The sequence below is a fragment of the Periplaneta americana genome, chromosome 17, assembly GCF_040183065.1.
Source record: "Periplaneta americana isolate PAMFEO1 chromosome 17, P.americana_PAMFEO1_priV1, whole genome shotgun sequence".
Taxonomy (NCBI): domain Eukaryota; kingdom Metazoa; phylum Arthropoda; class Insecta; order Blattodea; family Blattidae; genus Periplaneta; species Periplaneta americana.
In genome coordinates, this window is record NC_091133.1 from 12,890,880 (window position 1) to 12,906,672 (window position 15,793).

Sequence of the window (15,793 nt, forward strand, 5' to 3'; positions counted from 1 at the left end):
TGGTAAATAACTGGTTTTTCTAGTTCAGTGTTTGGGTTATCTCAGGTTCATGGATTCAACTCTGATTGAGAGCAGTGTTGATAGGAATACTGTGCTTCATTAGGAAGGAAGTGTCAGGGAGTGCAAAAGTACCCTAATCCAAGAAAATGAATAGATGCAAGAAGAGCTTGCTGCTATGAACCACCTAATGCCGATTACAGGGCGCATTCGAAAGCATGGTCTTGAGCTGTTCGTATTGTGCAGAGCGGGTAGAAGCCAACGCGAGCATTAAATATTCTGTGTTTTACATAGTTACGATCGCGTTTTATCCCCAGGAAAGACCCGGTACTCTATTTGATAGATGACTAAGTCAACCTTGTGGCTGTTCTGGAATTCTGTCGTATGATTTCATTCCTGTTCTTTGGTATAGATTTTGTACTTCAACATGTAGGCTCTAATTTTATGTAATTAACGCCAGTTTAGCACTAAAGGAGCCTCTATTGTGACATATAATTAATGTAACTTCTAACTAGAAACCACAGAACAGCAGGAGAGAGAGAGAGAGAGAGAGAGAGAGAATTTTTTTATAAGGAACTTTATTAAACATGTTCCATTACAGTTTGTAATACTACACGTTCTGGTTTACATCAATATTGCATGGCGAGAGAGAGACAGAGGGGGGATAGATTTTTTTTTTCAACCATGTTGTGTTATTAGTTACTCTGCAACAAGGTTCACGTTACATTACATGCGTTGTGATAAATGTCATCAAGCCAAGCCGATGTTGCTGATAGTTTGTGCAGCTCTCTACTGCTCGCCAAGCAAGTTCCTTGCTGCACTAAAGTTGTCCCTGTGGTTTGCATCTTGATTGAGACTGCAGCTGTCTCATGGGGCTGCAAAACAGAACAGAAATAAGCTTCTAAAGGACTGCAGTGTTTAAAGAAGTTAAAAGCAATCTTCTCTCCCACAATCGTCTTTAAACTTTGGCTCAGTCATCCAGATTCGTCAGACATAATGAGTAGTTGACTACCTGTCTGCTCTGAAGATGGAACCTTATGTAGTTCTGAAATGGAAATGTCAAGTTCCAGGACACGGTGAATACCCAGGTGCCTAATTCTGACCTCCTCTCCCATTGTAAGTGAATTAAATTTGGATTTACACTTAAATTGTAGTATTTATGTAAAGCACAGCATTCTAAATAGCTACAGCATTAATTTTCCATTCAGGAATTTTCAGATTTAAATTTTACCAAGTCCAAGCGAAATTGGTTGGTGGCTTATTCTTTTGTGCTGAGTACTAAACAGTGAATTTGTAATTTGTGGTCTCTTTCTCCTGAATTGTTATCATACAGTATGTAAAGACATTTTGTTTTCAAGTTGAGAACAGAGTAATAGAGATTAATTTATGAACGAAAAACTTTTTTTTTGTACATACAGTAAATAGCTTTTTTTGGTACATAAAGTAAATATATTGCGTGAGTCAACTGCTTTATTTCTTAATCACATGATAGTCACATTCAAAATTTTTGCCACCTAAAAGTCTGTTGCCTTTAGCTGAGATCGAACTCCTATTTATTTTCTCTAGTGCTGCAGCATCAGTAATGAATGCACAAATTGTAACAAATTGATGTTTATAACATGTTGGCAGTATTGAAGAAGTCCTTTGAGCAGATGTACGTCCCACAAGAACGTCAGCCATTCATATATATGAGTCTGGAGTTGGACCCTAGAAATGTCCACCCAGCCAAACATGAAGTGCACTTTCTACACGAAGAGTCCGTTATTGATAAAGTGACAAGTGCAGTGGAGTCCAAGCTGTTGGGCTGCAAGGAAATTCTATACACAGGTAAGTCATGGAAAGCAGTAAATTGTAGCACAATGAGAAAATTACATGCACGGATAAGTGACCTAGAACAGTGGATTGTAATACAAATGAATGCTATACAAAGTTCAGTTATCAGGAGCCGTTGATTGCAGTACAGTACATCAAAGCTTTCCACAGAGATAAGTAATCAGGAATAGTTGACTGTAACATATTGAGAAAGTTCCGCACATGGCTAAGTGATCAGGAACAGTGAACTGTGGTGTAATCAAATAAATACTTGAATTCCTGATTGTAAGTCACATTTTGGTTGAAAATAAGTGGAGCATTGTAATGACTAGCTCACACAGAGATACATCCATCTGAGCAGAAAAACAACCGAAGTGACAGTTAATACTGTGAAGCAAAAGGCATCACTATTCATCTGAAGTGCAGGATTCCAGTTGTTTTTGCAATAAACAGGAAACAGTTGGCACTACTGCAGAACAGTTGTTGACTGCTCTTTATGCCGGGTACAGTACTGTACACGTCCAGCTGCATGTGTGTTCACTGGTGTTTATAGCCAGAAAAGAACAAAACATTCTTTGCAATGTAGAAGAAATGTTGAAAAGGCCAGAATTCATGGTGGAGAACATATTAACGACAGCGGTAAGAATGCCCCTAAAAAGTGACTAGTGAAGACTGCAAATGCCAGAAAGAGTGTTTTAACCTGACAACATGGTATTTAAAAGTCCCTGCACTAAGCGCTAAAGTGGTATTTAAATGCTCTAGTAGAATGGAATTTACATTACTTCACTCCTTTATTTCAGTTTTCGAAATGGTTAAACATAATATAACCATATGACAGTAAAAAACATACTCTCTGCAATACAAATGAAAAAACCACATATTCATATCTGAAATTGGTTATGAACTATGACCGGTTTTGTGCAGTCATGCATGATATGTACACGTGTACTCATATATAAAATCACTTCAGAACTAACCTAGAGAGCTGCGTATATGCGTATGGCAAATAGGTCTGAGGGATTAAGAAATTGGTCAATATGACAATTGAATGCCTAATATTGCTAGCAAGGATCAGCAAGACTGGTTCTTACAAGGTATATGTGCCAGTGATATAAAACGACACGGGACGAGCAATGAGAAGAAACCTAATAGAGTGAAATCTTTCAAGTATTACATCAGGTTGGAAGTACAAAAATTGAGGTATGTAGAAAAGCCTTCTTTATTATTTGAAGAGTGGAAATGGCAAAAGTTCTAAGTGCCATTCAGAAAACTTCACAGGAGACAATAAAAACTTCTCAATTTCTGAACTTATTGCTTTGTGTTCAAAATAGACACATGTTTGTACAGGATACATGTTAGTATAAGACTTAAATACACTTCCTTGATAATTGGAATGTAGTATAAAATATAAAAAAAATGAAACTTATAGAATATTCTAATATTCATAGTGTTTATTTTATTTTTAGTAGGTTATTTTACGACGCTTTATCAACAGCTTAGGTTATTTAGCGTCTGAATGAGATGAAGGTGATAATGCCGGTGAAATGAGTCCAGGGTCCAGCACCGAAAGTTACCCAGCATTTGCTCATGTTGGGTTGAGGGAAAACCCCAGGAAAAAACCTCAACCAGGTAACTTGCCCCGACCGGGAATCGAACCCGGGCCACCTGGTTTCGTGGCCAGACGTGCTAACCGTTACTTCACAGGTGTGGACATTCATAGTGTTCGAAATGCCATGTTTTGTAGATAGGTATTACAACATGTACATCACAAAGGGTTGATAATGTAAGATCATGTAGACTAAAAAAAAAAAGTCTTATTATAGTTCCAGGATTACTGTTCCAATACTCAGTTTCTGCAAAGTTCTTCATAATAAATAACTTTTGCATAGTCTGGTAGAAACGATATCATGTTTTTCAGATCTGGTATGTTAGCAACTGGTAACATAAGTTGTGGGAGTACATGCAGGAAAGTGTCTCTTATCTTAGTAGGACTTTTCCTTTCCTCATAATGTTCATCACCTTCCACTTTAGGTTTCTGAGAGTTTTCTTGGTAAGAAGCTTTCCTGGTAACTATTTGGTTACATGAATCATATTTAATTTTGAGATCTCACATTTTGAGGTCGTAATGACAGAATCTGCAGCATATTTTAGGTCAGATTCAATCGTCATGACATTGAAGATGTCGAGCAGTTTCCACAACATGATGCAAATCTCTTGGAATGCATGCCTTGCAGATTCAATAAGACCAAAATCACGGTCACAGGTCAAGGGCAGGTCTTTCACTGCAAGCTCAGCATTCTCCAGTCTTTCCTATTTTCAGCCTTCCTCTTTGTCTCCACATATGATCCATATATCTTATTGTTGTCTATCATCTGATATCTTCTTCTGTCCTGAACTCTTCTTCCGTTCACCATCCCTTCCAGTGCATCCTTCAATAGGCAGTTTCTTCTCAACCAGTGACCCAGCCAATTCCTTTTCCTCTTTCTGATCAGTTTCAGAATCATTCTTTCTTCTTGCAGTCTTTCCAACACAGCTTCGTTTCTTACTCTGTCCATTTCACACGCTCCATCCTTCTCCATATCCACATTTCAAATGCTTCTCTTCGCTTCGTTGTAATGTCCATGTTTCTGTCATGATGTACCAAAAACATAATAAGGAAAGCCATTACGCGATTTTTGTTTTGACCTGCGCAATTATCAGACTAAATGGCTAATTTCCTCTTGTTCAAATACCCTCCTTCATTTATTAATTTCAATAAGCACAATGCAACTTCACGAGAGCCAATGCTCTCATCCCACATGCACATAACACGATCATGAGAATCTGCAACATGTAAGCCTAAATCATAACAGTTGAGCTTCTGCTATAAAACATGTTGCTGTGGGTAAGGCTTGGAACTAGCAACACTTGCTGAAGATCAGCTGACACTACTGTGGTAAACGTGCATCATAACAGTCTCAAGTACTTCCTTACATTTTGTATGGCACTGATTCAATATGAAAAACTTATCAGATTACCAGGAAACAATTGGCATTCATACAGTCCTCTCTGTAGATTGAAAACTCAAAAAAGTTTCATATCCATTGTTCAAGAATTAAAAACAGAAAATCAATATCCCGAATTTAAAAGAAAACTTACAAATTAAACCAAACCCTTTAGCTCTATTAAATATAGAATATAATTTAAATTTAACAGAAGAAATACTGAAATCAGAAGTAAACACTGAAATACTGAAACAATTGTCTTTAGAGACAATTAATATTAGGTGCCCTCCACAAAACTGGCTTCATTTATACACCGACAGATCCTTGATCTCCAGAGAACAAGGTGCCGGTGCAGGTGTTGCGTGCTGTCTCTTCTCACTTTATAGATCTCTTGGATATGGAACAACAAGTTTTGATGGTGAAATCATTGTAATAAGTGAATATCTCAGGAATCTTCTATGCCACATCACTAAATTTAGGAATGTAGTTATATTGTCAGACTCCAAAGCAGCTATTCTATCAATCGTCTCTAAACACACACCTTCATCTCAAACAGCAGAAATAACTAAAATGCTCTCTCAATTAATATCACTCAATAAAAGAATTGTATTCCAATGGATACCATCCCATTGTGGAATCCTGGGAAACGAGAATGCGGATGCTTTAGTAAAGAAGGGCAGCACTGCTACTTACAGATCTGTTACTAAATCTATGTATTACTCTGTGAAGAGATTTATTAAATCTACATACTTAGACTTCAACAAACAAAATTTGATAACTCAATCCCAAGGGAAAAAATGGAACTCTGTGCATCAAAATCCACAGTTAATTCCCGATTTACCACGAAAATCGTCTGTAGCTGCATTTAGATTGGCAACAGGCCATGATTGTTTGGCCAAACACCTGCATAGAATTTGAATATATCAGTCCCCTAACTGCTCATTGTGGAACTCAAACCAAGAAATGGATTCGGAACACCTCAAAATCTGTGCTTCAGTGGCTGGTCATGATAATATCTTTGAAAAATATTGTAGTGCAAGAGGTCAAATGACTTTATTGTCAAGCGCCTGGCATTAGAAAACAACAACATTTTGTATGGCGTAAGTCTCGATACCTTTTCACATCACGGGACTGAGTCTGTTTTGACTGAAGAAATTTCACAAGGAAATCCATCACATGTTTTGCACATATCAGTTCTTAGCCGATGAAATGAAGCATTTGGAAACTCCTTATTGAAAACTTTATCATAGAACTTATGTAACTAACCACACTTCCTGGATACTTTTCTTTAAATGCCTGATGCATGCTCTTGATATTCAAATCCATACTCGGCTCGACAAATGCTTTCAACCATTTCTGAAAACCTGGTACTGTGATCCAACTGCTGTATTGAGTGTCAAATACGCTTCCTTCTGGTGTGTCTTTGTCAATTGTGAAGCCATTCGTTTCCCTAGCATTGATCCAAAGCATCATTGTGATGTTTCTGCCACATTTACCAAACTTGCTTCTTGCCTTTAAGAGCCAAGACTTTCAAGTAACTTGAATACACTGAACTTACGCCAGTTTCGTCGCAGTTGAAAATTCTGCTTGGAGGGACGAATATTTTCCTATTAGTTCTTCTAGTTCGGCAAAAAAAGTATTCACTTGTTCCCTGTTAAAGCCTGGAGCTCTCTGCAGGCTTGTTAATTGAGCACAACACAAAGAAAATTCGGAATACTGCTTGATAAATCCACCATAAAACTTGTTTCCCACTATCTGCTTTGTTCTGTTGAATTGGTGTGGCAATTTTTTAAGTGCTCAGCAAGATTGTAGACTGGAGTAAGAAGTTCGATTATGTTCAGGATAGGAAACAATTGTCCAGTTGTTTAAGATATTTTCCAATTCATTGTCGAATGTTCTTTAAAGGATTTATTTAAATTCATTCTCCCCTCTTAAGGGCACAAACCCCAAACACGGTCTTGCTCTGCTGCTTCTCTCCCCACCAGTACTCTACTGACAGTCATTTTCCCTTTTTATATGCTGTTATCTTGAAAGCAAATGATGGCATTATTTTATGTGCTACAATAATTATTTTTCTGTTTGGTACTGGAAACACTGGTAGTGTCCAGTATTGGGACCATGTGGTAATTTAGAATAAAATGCAAAAAATTAAAATCTAAATGCTTTTGTCTAGTAAAATTTACGTCTCTTTCAGCTGTCTATCCCAGCAACGAATGCTAGTTTTGTGCAGTGGTTATTTGTTAAAAACAGACAGTGCTCACAACACACATGGGTTGCCATCCACAATGCACATTGCACTTTTGTTTGAACATCCATTTTCTATACAATCATTAAGATGGAATGGGTATTATTGCTGCATGTCATGGCTAGACTCTAGAATACAAATAACCAAACGTTCTAGCATTAGTGACCATTCCGAGTTGAGCTGGAGAAAAAACAAGCACTGATCAGTAGAGGGGGGGAAAAGGAGTGGTATGTGATTTGATTGTTAATTTGTTTTAATGTCATTACATTCCTTTCCTTACACCTTAATATAACACTGCGTAACAAATTTTAACTTTTTTTTTGTGCTGGGCATGTGATACATGTTTTCTCTATAATTTGAGGCTCCTGAATAAGAATATGACAATAAAAATAGTTGTTGGTTACGGTTTTCGAGAAATTTTCGAATTATATGTATTCAAAATACTGCTTTATATAATGACACTAAGGTCAAATATTCACTGTTCAGAAAATTACAGCTTTCTTTTTCTGCATTTTCTTTCATACTGGGCATCAGGTAAATCACGAGATAAAGTTCAACAATAGTCTGCAAGCATATTGGTACTCTACTGTCCTTGGTATCTTTTTTTCCATAGTTGAAATTTCTTGATGAAAGCGCTCACCATGCTTATCACTGAAATCGCCACAATTCTTGGGGGGAAAAGTCAAGATGGAAGTGAAGGAAGTGAATTTTCAGGCACATGTTCCAACCCATAATTTCATACGCCAACAGTAAATTTTGCACTAGTTCTTTATAGTTCTCACTTCTACGGTTACTGAGAAAATTTCATACAACCTCCTTGAATGCAGTCCAGGTAGCTCTCTCTTTTCCTTCCAACAAAGATTCAGTGTGATTGTCCCTCATTATTTCTCTAATTTGTGGTCCATTGAAAACTCCCTCTTTTACTTTCGAGTCACTAGTAGCAGGAAATTTTTCCTGGATATGTTTAAATGCTTCATTTTATGATTCATCCCTTTAACAACATTCTTTATTAACCCTAACTTAATGTGTGAAGGGGATAAAATTACGGTATTTTACTTTGAGGTAGAAGGGGTTGATGTGTAATATTTTTCTTCCCTGGCTCTAGTTATCGTCGTTTTATTTTATAATGTTTATCTTGAGCGCAACTGTCCCATTCGCACAGAAAGCAGTAACATTTTTGTGTAGCCTATTTGAATTCCAAGAAGCAATATTACAATCTTCAAACCCGCACATATAAACCATTCGTAATTTGAATATTATCATTAAAGCACACTTTAAAGAAATACACGTCTTGCACAGAATACTAACACCACGGAAATCTCCTGGTAAACTGAAGCTATTTCATATAGCAAGTCTGTTTCTCCCCCTCCAAATGGAACTAAAAAGGACAATAAAACAATTTCCACTTTTAGAAATCATTTTGACAAGGTGGTCTATTGCAAAATATAAATTACAGTAATGTCATTACAGCTCACAGTGAAAGAAATGGACATCTCAATTAAACTCAGGTAAACTCAAGCGAATTCATACTGTGAACCTGTTTCACACCCTCCAAATAGATTCGTAAAAGGACAATAAAATAATTTCCATTTCTACAAGTGCTTCTAACATGTTTTCACATAATGGGTCATCACATTTGTAGAACAAAGTAGTTTCAGACGAAATATGGTGATTTTTTAAATAGAATGCATATAAAATGAATTATATTGTCGTCTCAAAAACCTGAACGGATGGAACATTTTGTGTGTATTTTTTTTAATTCGGGAGGTCGAAATTATTACATGATCAAATAGATACACCTTATGTGTGTGAAATATATGGTATGTGTCCTTGATGATCTACCATCGTTTACAAGATAATATATAAATTAAATTAAAAACACTTACTAATAATTAAAATCTATACTAATTTACATCTACAATAAAAGTCCCATTGTTTTATGTAACAACATGGTTATCTTGAAGTTGTTATCACGTGCAGTTCCTATATTTATTAAAATGTTTTTGAGTTGCACTGTGTTGCACGTATTAAAATGTTAAAATTCTGTTTGTTATATATTAACACACCAAGGATTCATGTTGTTTCATTTACGCAAGTCGAAGCACTGTACCACGATGAAATGTTGCGTAATATCAGTTACATTGATGCTTGTTGTATTCCTTCGGTTTGCCAAGGTTGGATGTTACAAATTCATCATTGTCACCATACGATTTTCAGTTAAGCCTTTTATACTGCGAACATAAAATGTTGTTGTTACGTGTGTGAATATACTGGAGTTTAAATGCATTGATTGAAAATATTAACTTACTTACATTGGTTGGACATTTTGTGTGCTCGACGTTTCTTATTTTAATGAATGTCTGGCGGAACCGGAAGTGATGTCGTGGTAGGAGGATGTGATGTAATAATATAGGATGATGTCCGATTTTTCGAGATTAATTTAAATAAATTGAATAATGGGTTATTGGGATTAACTATTTGTTCGTTTAAAAGGTGTTTTCCTTCGTTGAAATTCTTTGCAATATAAAATTGCTCTGCAATGTCTATTAAGGGGCTGTTAATAGCTTTTATAACTTTTAGTGTATCTTTTATATTACATAATTCATGTCCTCCTTCTATGAGGTGATGGGCATATTTCGACTTGTTTCTATTGTATTTAAAATCTGTAACATATTCTTTATATCTTATTTTGAAATTATGGTGGGTTTGACCGATATATAGTTTGGTGCAGTTTTTACATTGCAATTGATATATACCACTATTTAAGAGGGGTTCATTATTATTGGTTCTATTGGGGATTATGTTATGAAGCTTGTTGTTGGTTTTGAATGCTATGTTGATATTTTATTTTTTTTTTTTTTAATTATCGATTTGATTAGAAATTTTCCCGAAATAAGTCATGGTTTGCCATTTTTTGTTCGGTTTTGCATTTTCTGGTTCTAATGTAGTGTGTTTTTTCTTAAGTAATATGGCTTTTCTGTTTTTAAGTAGTTTCTGAATTAAGTGTTTTCCATAGCCATTTTCTTTTGCAAGGTTTTGAATATAATTGAATTCTTTTTTGTAGTTACTCTTGTTCATGGGTATCATAAGTGAACGGTCAATAAGGTACCTAAATTTGCTGATTTTGTGTGTTGTGGGATGGATGGAATTATTATCGATGGCATGTGTAGTAGCTGTTTGTTTTCTGTGTATATTGAAGTCTATTTTGGGAGGTTTTACAGTAATATTTAGGTCTAAAAATAGTATAGGTAGGCGTGGGGTAATTTTGATTGTGCTACGAAAGCCCCTTGGCTCTTGGTGTCCCTGAATGAAAATATGTCTAGCAGAGCTCACATTTGACGTGTAGCAGAAATTGCTTGTGAAGGTTATTGCTAGTCTCCATGGTGGTCAGCACGACACACAACTACCGCTAGACAACACAGTTTCCATAGGCCATGCTTCGCAGAATTGCCCAGTGTTAGTATTAATTATTACTCATATTGTAAATTTCTGTACGTTACACTTTTTAATACTAATATTGGAATAATCTTATTCTCGCCTTTCTGTATTTGTTGTACACACCAGAAAAGCATAGTTAAAATTACAGCACTTTTCATTTCCGGGAGTGATGCATTAAAGTTACACGAAAATCATAAGCAGACTGAACAAATGCTATAAAGAGGGAACAGTCCGTCTCAACAAAATCGTAATAAAAAAGAAACGCTACGTATTCTCATATGCACTGAGTACTTAGTCTTCTCGAAATTCTTTCATGGAGCGAGTCTTGATGGGCGTCCACTTGTATGTAGGCAACAGTTTCGCACGACTGTTCATAAGTAGCATATATACAGGGGCTCTTGTTAACTGCACATGCTCACTGTGTTGTAAGCGAAACTTAGACAGTAAGGAAACTCCAATGTTTGTTTCCGTATCTGTACATATTCGTAGATCTGTGGTTGATGTTTTTGTATGTGGTTTGTAACAACTGGAGTTGCCTAAACTCCAAAAGACACAAAACCCTATGTGGAAGAACATACTGTTTTATCGTCGTTAAAAATCTAAATATTTCCACACATTCGAACATGCAAGCTATCAAAAAATCTGTAAAAACTAATATCAAGAATTAAGGAGAATTCCCCATTCCAGACATTATAAAAATGCTATAATAATAGTTCTCAAAGCAAAAGCCTTATATTTCTAGAGGTAAATAATCTTAAATCCCCAGCTTCCTGCTACTGAATTGCAGACGAGGAATACTGCTGGAGTAATAGTTCATGATAAGTCAATTATTTGATCTAATAAAGAAGATGCAAGCCACAAAGTCTTACCTTGTTGGCAAAACGCTTTGTCCACCATCATTAATTCTGTTAGGTATCCCATTCCATTGTCTGGTATCCTGGTGCAGCCAGATGTTCGGCTGGGTCCCACTCCATGGGCTGCTTGCATCGATATCTTCTCACTCCATGGACTCCTGTTGTTCCTGAAACATTTCAGAAATGTGGAATAGTAGATAGTAAAATTTTATTCGACGATGGAGAAGTTTTAAGGGCTATAAATGCCGTAATTTGGCTCACTTTAGAACAAAACTAAAGTTGGGTGTCCCATGATGTAGATTGACGCAATTAACCCTTCTCCGGGCAACCAGGGTCTGTCGGGCCCTGGCACTATTATTTTTGTGAATAAAATTAAAACTATAATTTCTACCTACTTGAAATTTCATGACTTTGTTTATTTCTGTATTTTTTATAGTTAGGGAGAAGGAAAATATTGTAGTATATTGCACAAATGTTCTAGAACACCTTTACTTCTTTAAAGTCTTAACCGGGCATGCAGGGTCTACTGGACCATAGTATATTTTATTGGTTTTTCTCACTTCGTAACGAGGTTTCACTCTTTGAAACCATTCAGTGATAATCTGACGGCAATGGAATGTTGGCAAAATTAATTCCGAAGCTCAACAACAATGATATTTAAAAAAAAAATGGACTAATTATGCATTATAATAAATATAAATATGTTAGTGTGAAGTTATGCTAGCCATAATACGGTGTAATTTATAATAGAAAGTGTGACAATCTCTCACCTTTACTTTATTTTTATATGGGAGTAATTATTATGGAAAAGCAGAAGAAAGTCGAAGAAACAAAGATACGGTCTTTAGATGTTTCAGTATATTTGAATGCATCTTAGTTATGCTGTTATAATGAAGAGATGTAATTAGGTCAAATATCTGGCAGACTCAGCGTAAGTACTTGTGTGAAGAATCCATTCAGGATTTGCTTAGAGAATCTGACCTAAGAAAAGACGATCCAGACGATAACGCCGATAATAGCAAATCTGATCATCAGAGTGAAGCATCAGAAATTAGTAATCATCATTTAGAGCCACCATATGACCCTGAAACCCCTCATGATGAGGATCTATCTATGAATGAGAAAAGCAGTTATCACCAATGTGATCCACAAGAGATTAGCGTCAACCGTCTAGAACTAGGATATGGGGGGAAGCATTTGTTCAAACTGCTAATTTCTTTGGTAAAGATGGCACCATGTGGAACTCTCAGCCTTTTCCGACAAGCCGAGCTAGGGCTCACAATATTATCAAAGCGTCAATAAATAAAGTCACTCTTTCACCTGGGAAATCAATTTTTATACTGATTCAGTTATAAGTGACATAGATAATAATCAAGAGGCTGAGCGGCTGTGTTTAGAAAGAAATGTTGCACACCCATGGAAGTGTTGCAACGACACTGAATTGCGGCCATTTTTCGGTCTACTAGTAACTGCAGGACACCTCATAGCAAATTACACTAATTATGACATTCCATGGAGCAGCTTGTATGGTGTGCTAGAAATGAGAAAATCTAAAATTTGTGTAAATGTGTGTGAGTTTTACGACGAAAGTAAAAAAAATTGTAGACCATACACTAAACATGTTTCTTTTATTGCATGAAAAACCTACTACAATTATGATTTATGTATATTATCATGGATATTTTAGTCACTATAATAATATTATTATTAAAGAAGATTAATATCGTGTACAATAATATTATTTTCTTCTGTCAATGTATTAAAATGGCATGTGGGTCCGACGGACCCTCCTTGCCCATTAACGTTACAAAAGTAGGTTGCCCGGAGAAGGGTTAAATTAGTCTTATTGCTGAATGAGTGGATTCTATGAAACATACAGAGTTCACTCTCTGAAAATTTTCTCTGGTGCAGATAGATGTCCCTGTAAACCTATAATACTGCAAGAAACTTCGATAGGTAATTGAGTCAGTGAAATACATGTAAATTCCTGGAATTGTTTCGAAAGTTCTGAAAGACTTGTAATAGTCGCCTAAAATTTTTGGAATGCTTGGAATTTAATTTAACACAGCTAGTGATAACCAGCGTAGATGGAGTAGGGAAAGGGACTCGTGTGCTGGGGATGTCAGTTTGATTACACTCTGGCTGATAGATTATGATGATTATATATTTTTTCTTTTTACAATCTCGGAGGCAGTGCCGAAAATGCAATATACACTGTGCAGCCTTCCACATTCGAATGTGAAAGATAAAACGTACTGGTAAGCACTTTTTTTTTCTTTCTGGCAACTAGTAAGTCTATTTAAAATGAATCCACGATGAGCTACAGGATTATGTGATCCAACCAAGTGATCAGACCAAGTGGGATACAAGCAATTATGGGATTCAATGTATTTCAATTTCTGTCGACTTTGAGACCACTTCGATAACAGGAGCACCAAAGAAGAGATATGAGTTCTTGTCAATTTAGCTGTTATTCGAGGGACCTGTGAGCTTTCTATAACAGTGACAGCATGTCCTATCAAATGCCTGGGACCAAGGATTATGTCATCATTTGTTCAGAAGGTGAAAAAGAGAAGGTACAAAAGTGGTTTCTGTTCCTTGGTGTGAGTGAAACCTACAAACAGTCTCAAAACAATTACCCAGAATTTAAAATTGAATTGGCAAGATTTGGTGAACTTCGTCCACAACACACTCCTGAACATTTTTATGCCTCTGTATTTATCATGAGAACATGACACTGCTACTTGCATCATTATCAGAAATGTCTAAGAGCATATCAGATTTTATACGAAATGTTGGTATGCGATGAGAACAAAGTGAAGTGCATGATGTCTGTGGCACTGCTAGATACATTCTTAATGTATTTTCACAAGATCAGAGATGATGAAAGAATCTACAAATAATGGGTGAAAGACGGAGGAGGACACATCCAGAAAAAGAATATGTGGGTCTGTTACAGAGATACTGGACGCAGTGAGAGGTAAGCTGCCACAATTCCTTACACATGCAAATTTATTAACTCAAAACAATCTTCTTATTTTCAAAACCTGAAGAAAAATATTGTGCCCAATACAATAATATTATTCAAATGACTTCATTGAAAGTTATTGCTTTCAATACCAAGATGTGATACAGTCTGCTCATTGGGTGTCACATAGTTGTACTTAGTATACAGCTATTATATATTTTGCTTCAGAAACTGAACAAGTATAGAAATAAATTGCGCACAATGTGCATTGATTTATATGTCCTTTACAAGTTCACTGATGGAGCATATTCTTGCTGGACGTCTCACACGCATGTATCCCTTGGGTCATGAAAACTTGTTGTCACACACATTTTGAAATGCAAACCATGCACAGCTAGTCCTGTTACTAAGTGGCCATATGAATAAAACTGAAGGATTTCCTTCGAAGCAAGAGGTTGAAATATAAGCATATGCTTCGAATTGTAAGAATAACCTCTACCTTATCCTTCAACCTTCTGCTTCTAAGACAGGAGCATGTGCTCATGAAAGTTGTTGTGACGTTTCATGTTGCAATACTGTGTATTTGTCGGCGCTCTTTATCAACTCAGTGCGGGTGTTCGGTTTCATAAAGGAACGCAAAAAGCAGCAACGGCGGGCCTCCCAATGACACAGCAACTTTCCTTCTGATGCTAATAAACCACACTTATTTCAATCACAACTAGGTAAAGATTCCTCGTGATTAAAACTGGATCTTCTGATTCAGATGGTGGTAGTTGTGAGCCCTTGAAAATACAATGATATTTTTAGTTACACATCCCGGAATATTAGAAAAAAAGTCACAAGTTCCAGAAGTGCAAAGGAAAAAAAAGAGACAGCATTTCAGAAAATGATAAAATATTTCGAAGAAAATTCGGCATACTAATAACTTCCTCCTAACATGCGTCTTTGCAGTGGTCATGATAGTATTATTAAATATAATTGCGCCTACTGAGTGTGAGAAATAATGATGGTTAATTAAAGTTTCTGCGTTAATCTGTGTGGATCAATAAAATACGAGTAGAAAAATTATATCAATGCAGTGACGTGAATAGATTTGAAGTCCTTCCAGTGGCAGGTTCCTCTGGCTCTAAAGTATTTTCATCTTCATTTAAATCCTGTATATTTTCTGTAAAGTCATAATCATGATCATCTAGGTCCTTCTCTAGCCTACATTGTGCAACACAAAGCAACAAACAATGATTGTTGGGACGTTTGAGGCAGCAATTGTACAGGCGTATTGTAGAATAGAAAACCTACTTCTTAGTTGGCCAGATGAAAGTTCTATTATAAAATAACTGTCTCTTTATTTTGAAATCCGATTTCGATATGATACCACGAGCCATGATTCAAAGCCGTCACGCAGTAGGACAGTATTTTTAAATCCACTTAACACATCACGAACTGATGAATTTTTCCTTATTCTATAGTCATGAACGGACCCTGGCCAACTAGCTGT

The 15,793-nt window shown here is 36.2% G+C and overlaps 1 protein-coding gene across 1 annotated transcript in view; it reads right to left on the reverse strand.

Moving 5' to 3' along the window:
• Nucleotides 1-543: 543 nt before the first annotated feature.
• The window catches only part of LOC138692732 (uncharacterized), a 42,604-nt gene continuing 27,354 nt past the window's right edge, over nt 544-15,793 (reverse strand). Inside the window, exons 3-4 of the mRNA XM_069815923.1 lie at nt 11,346-11,497; nt 544-872 (exon numbers count right to left, since the gene is read on the reverse strand). Coding sequence (XP_069672024.1) covers nt 865-872; nt 11,346-11,497 — 160 coding nt within the window. The 3' untranslated portion in view covers nt 544-864. The remainder of the gene's footprint in view (nt 873-11,345; nt 11,498-15,793) is intronic.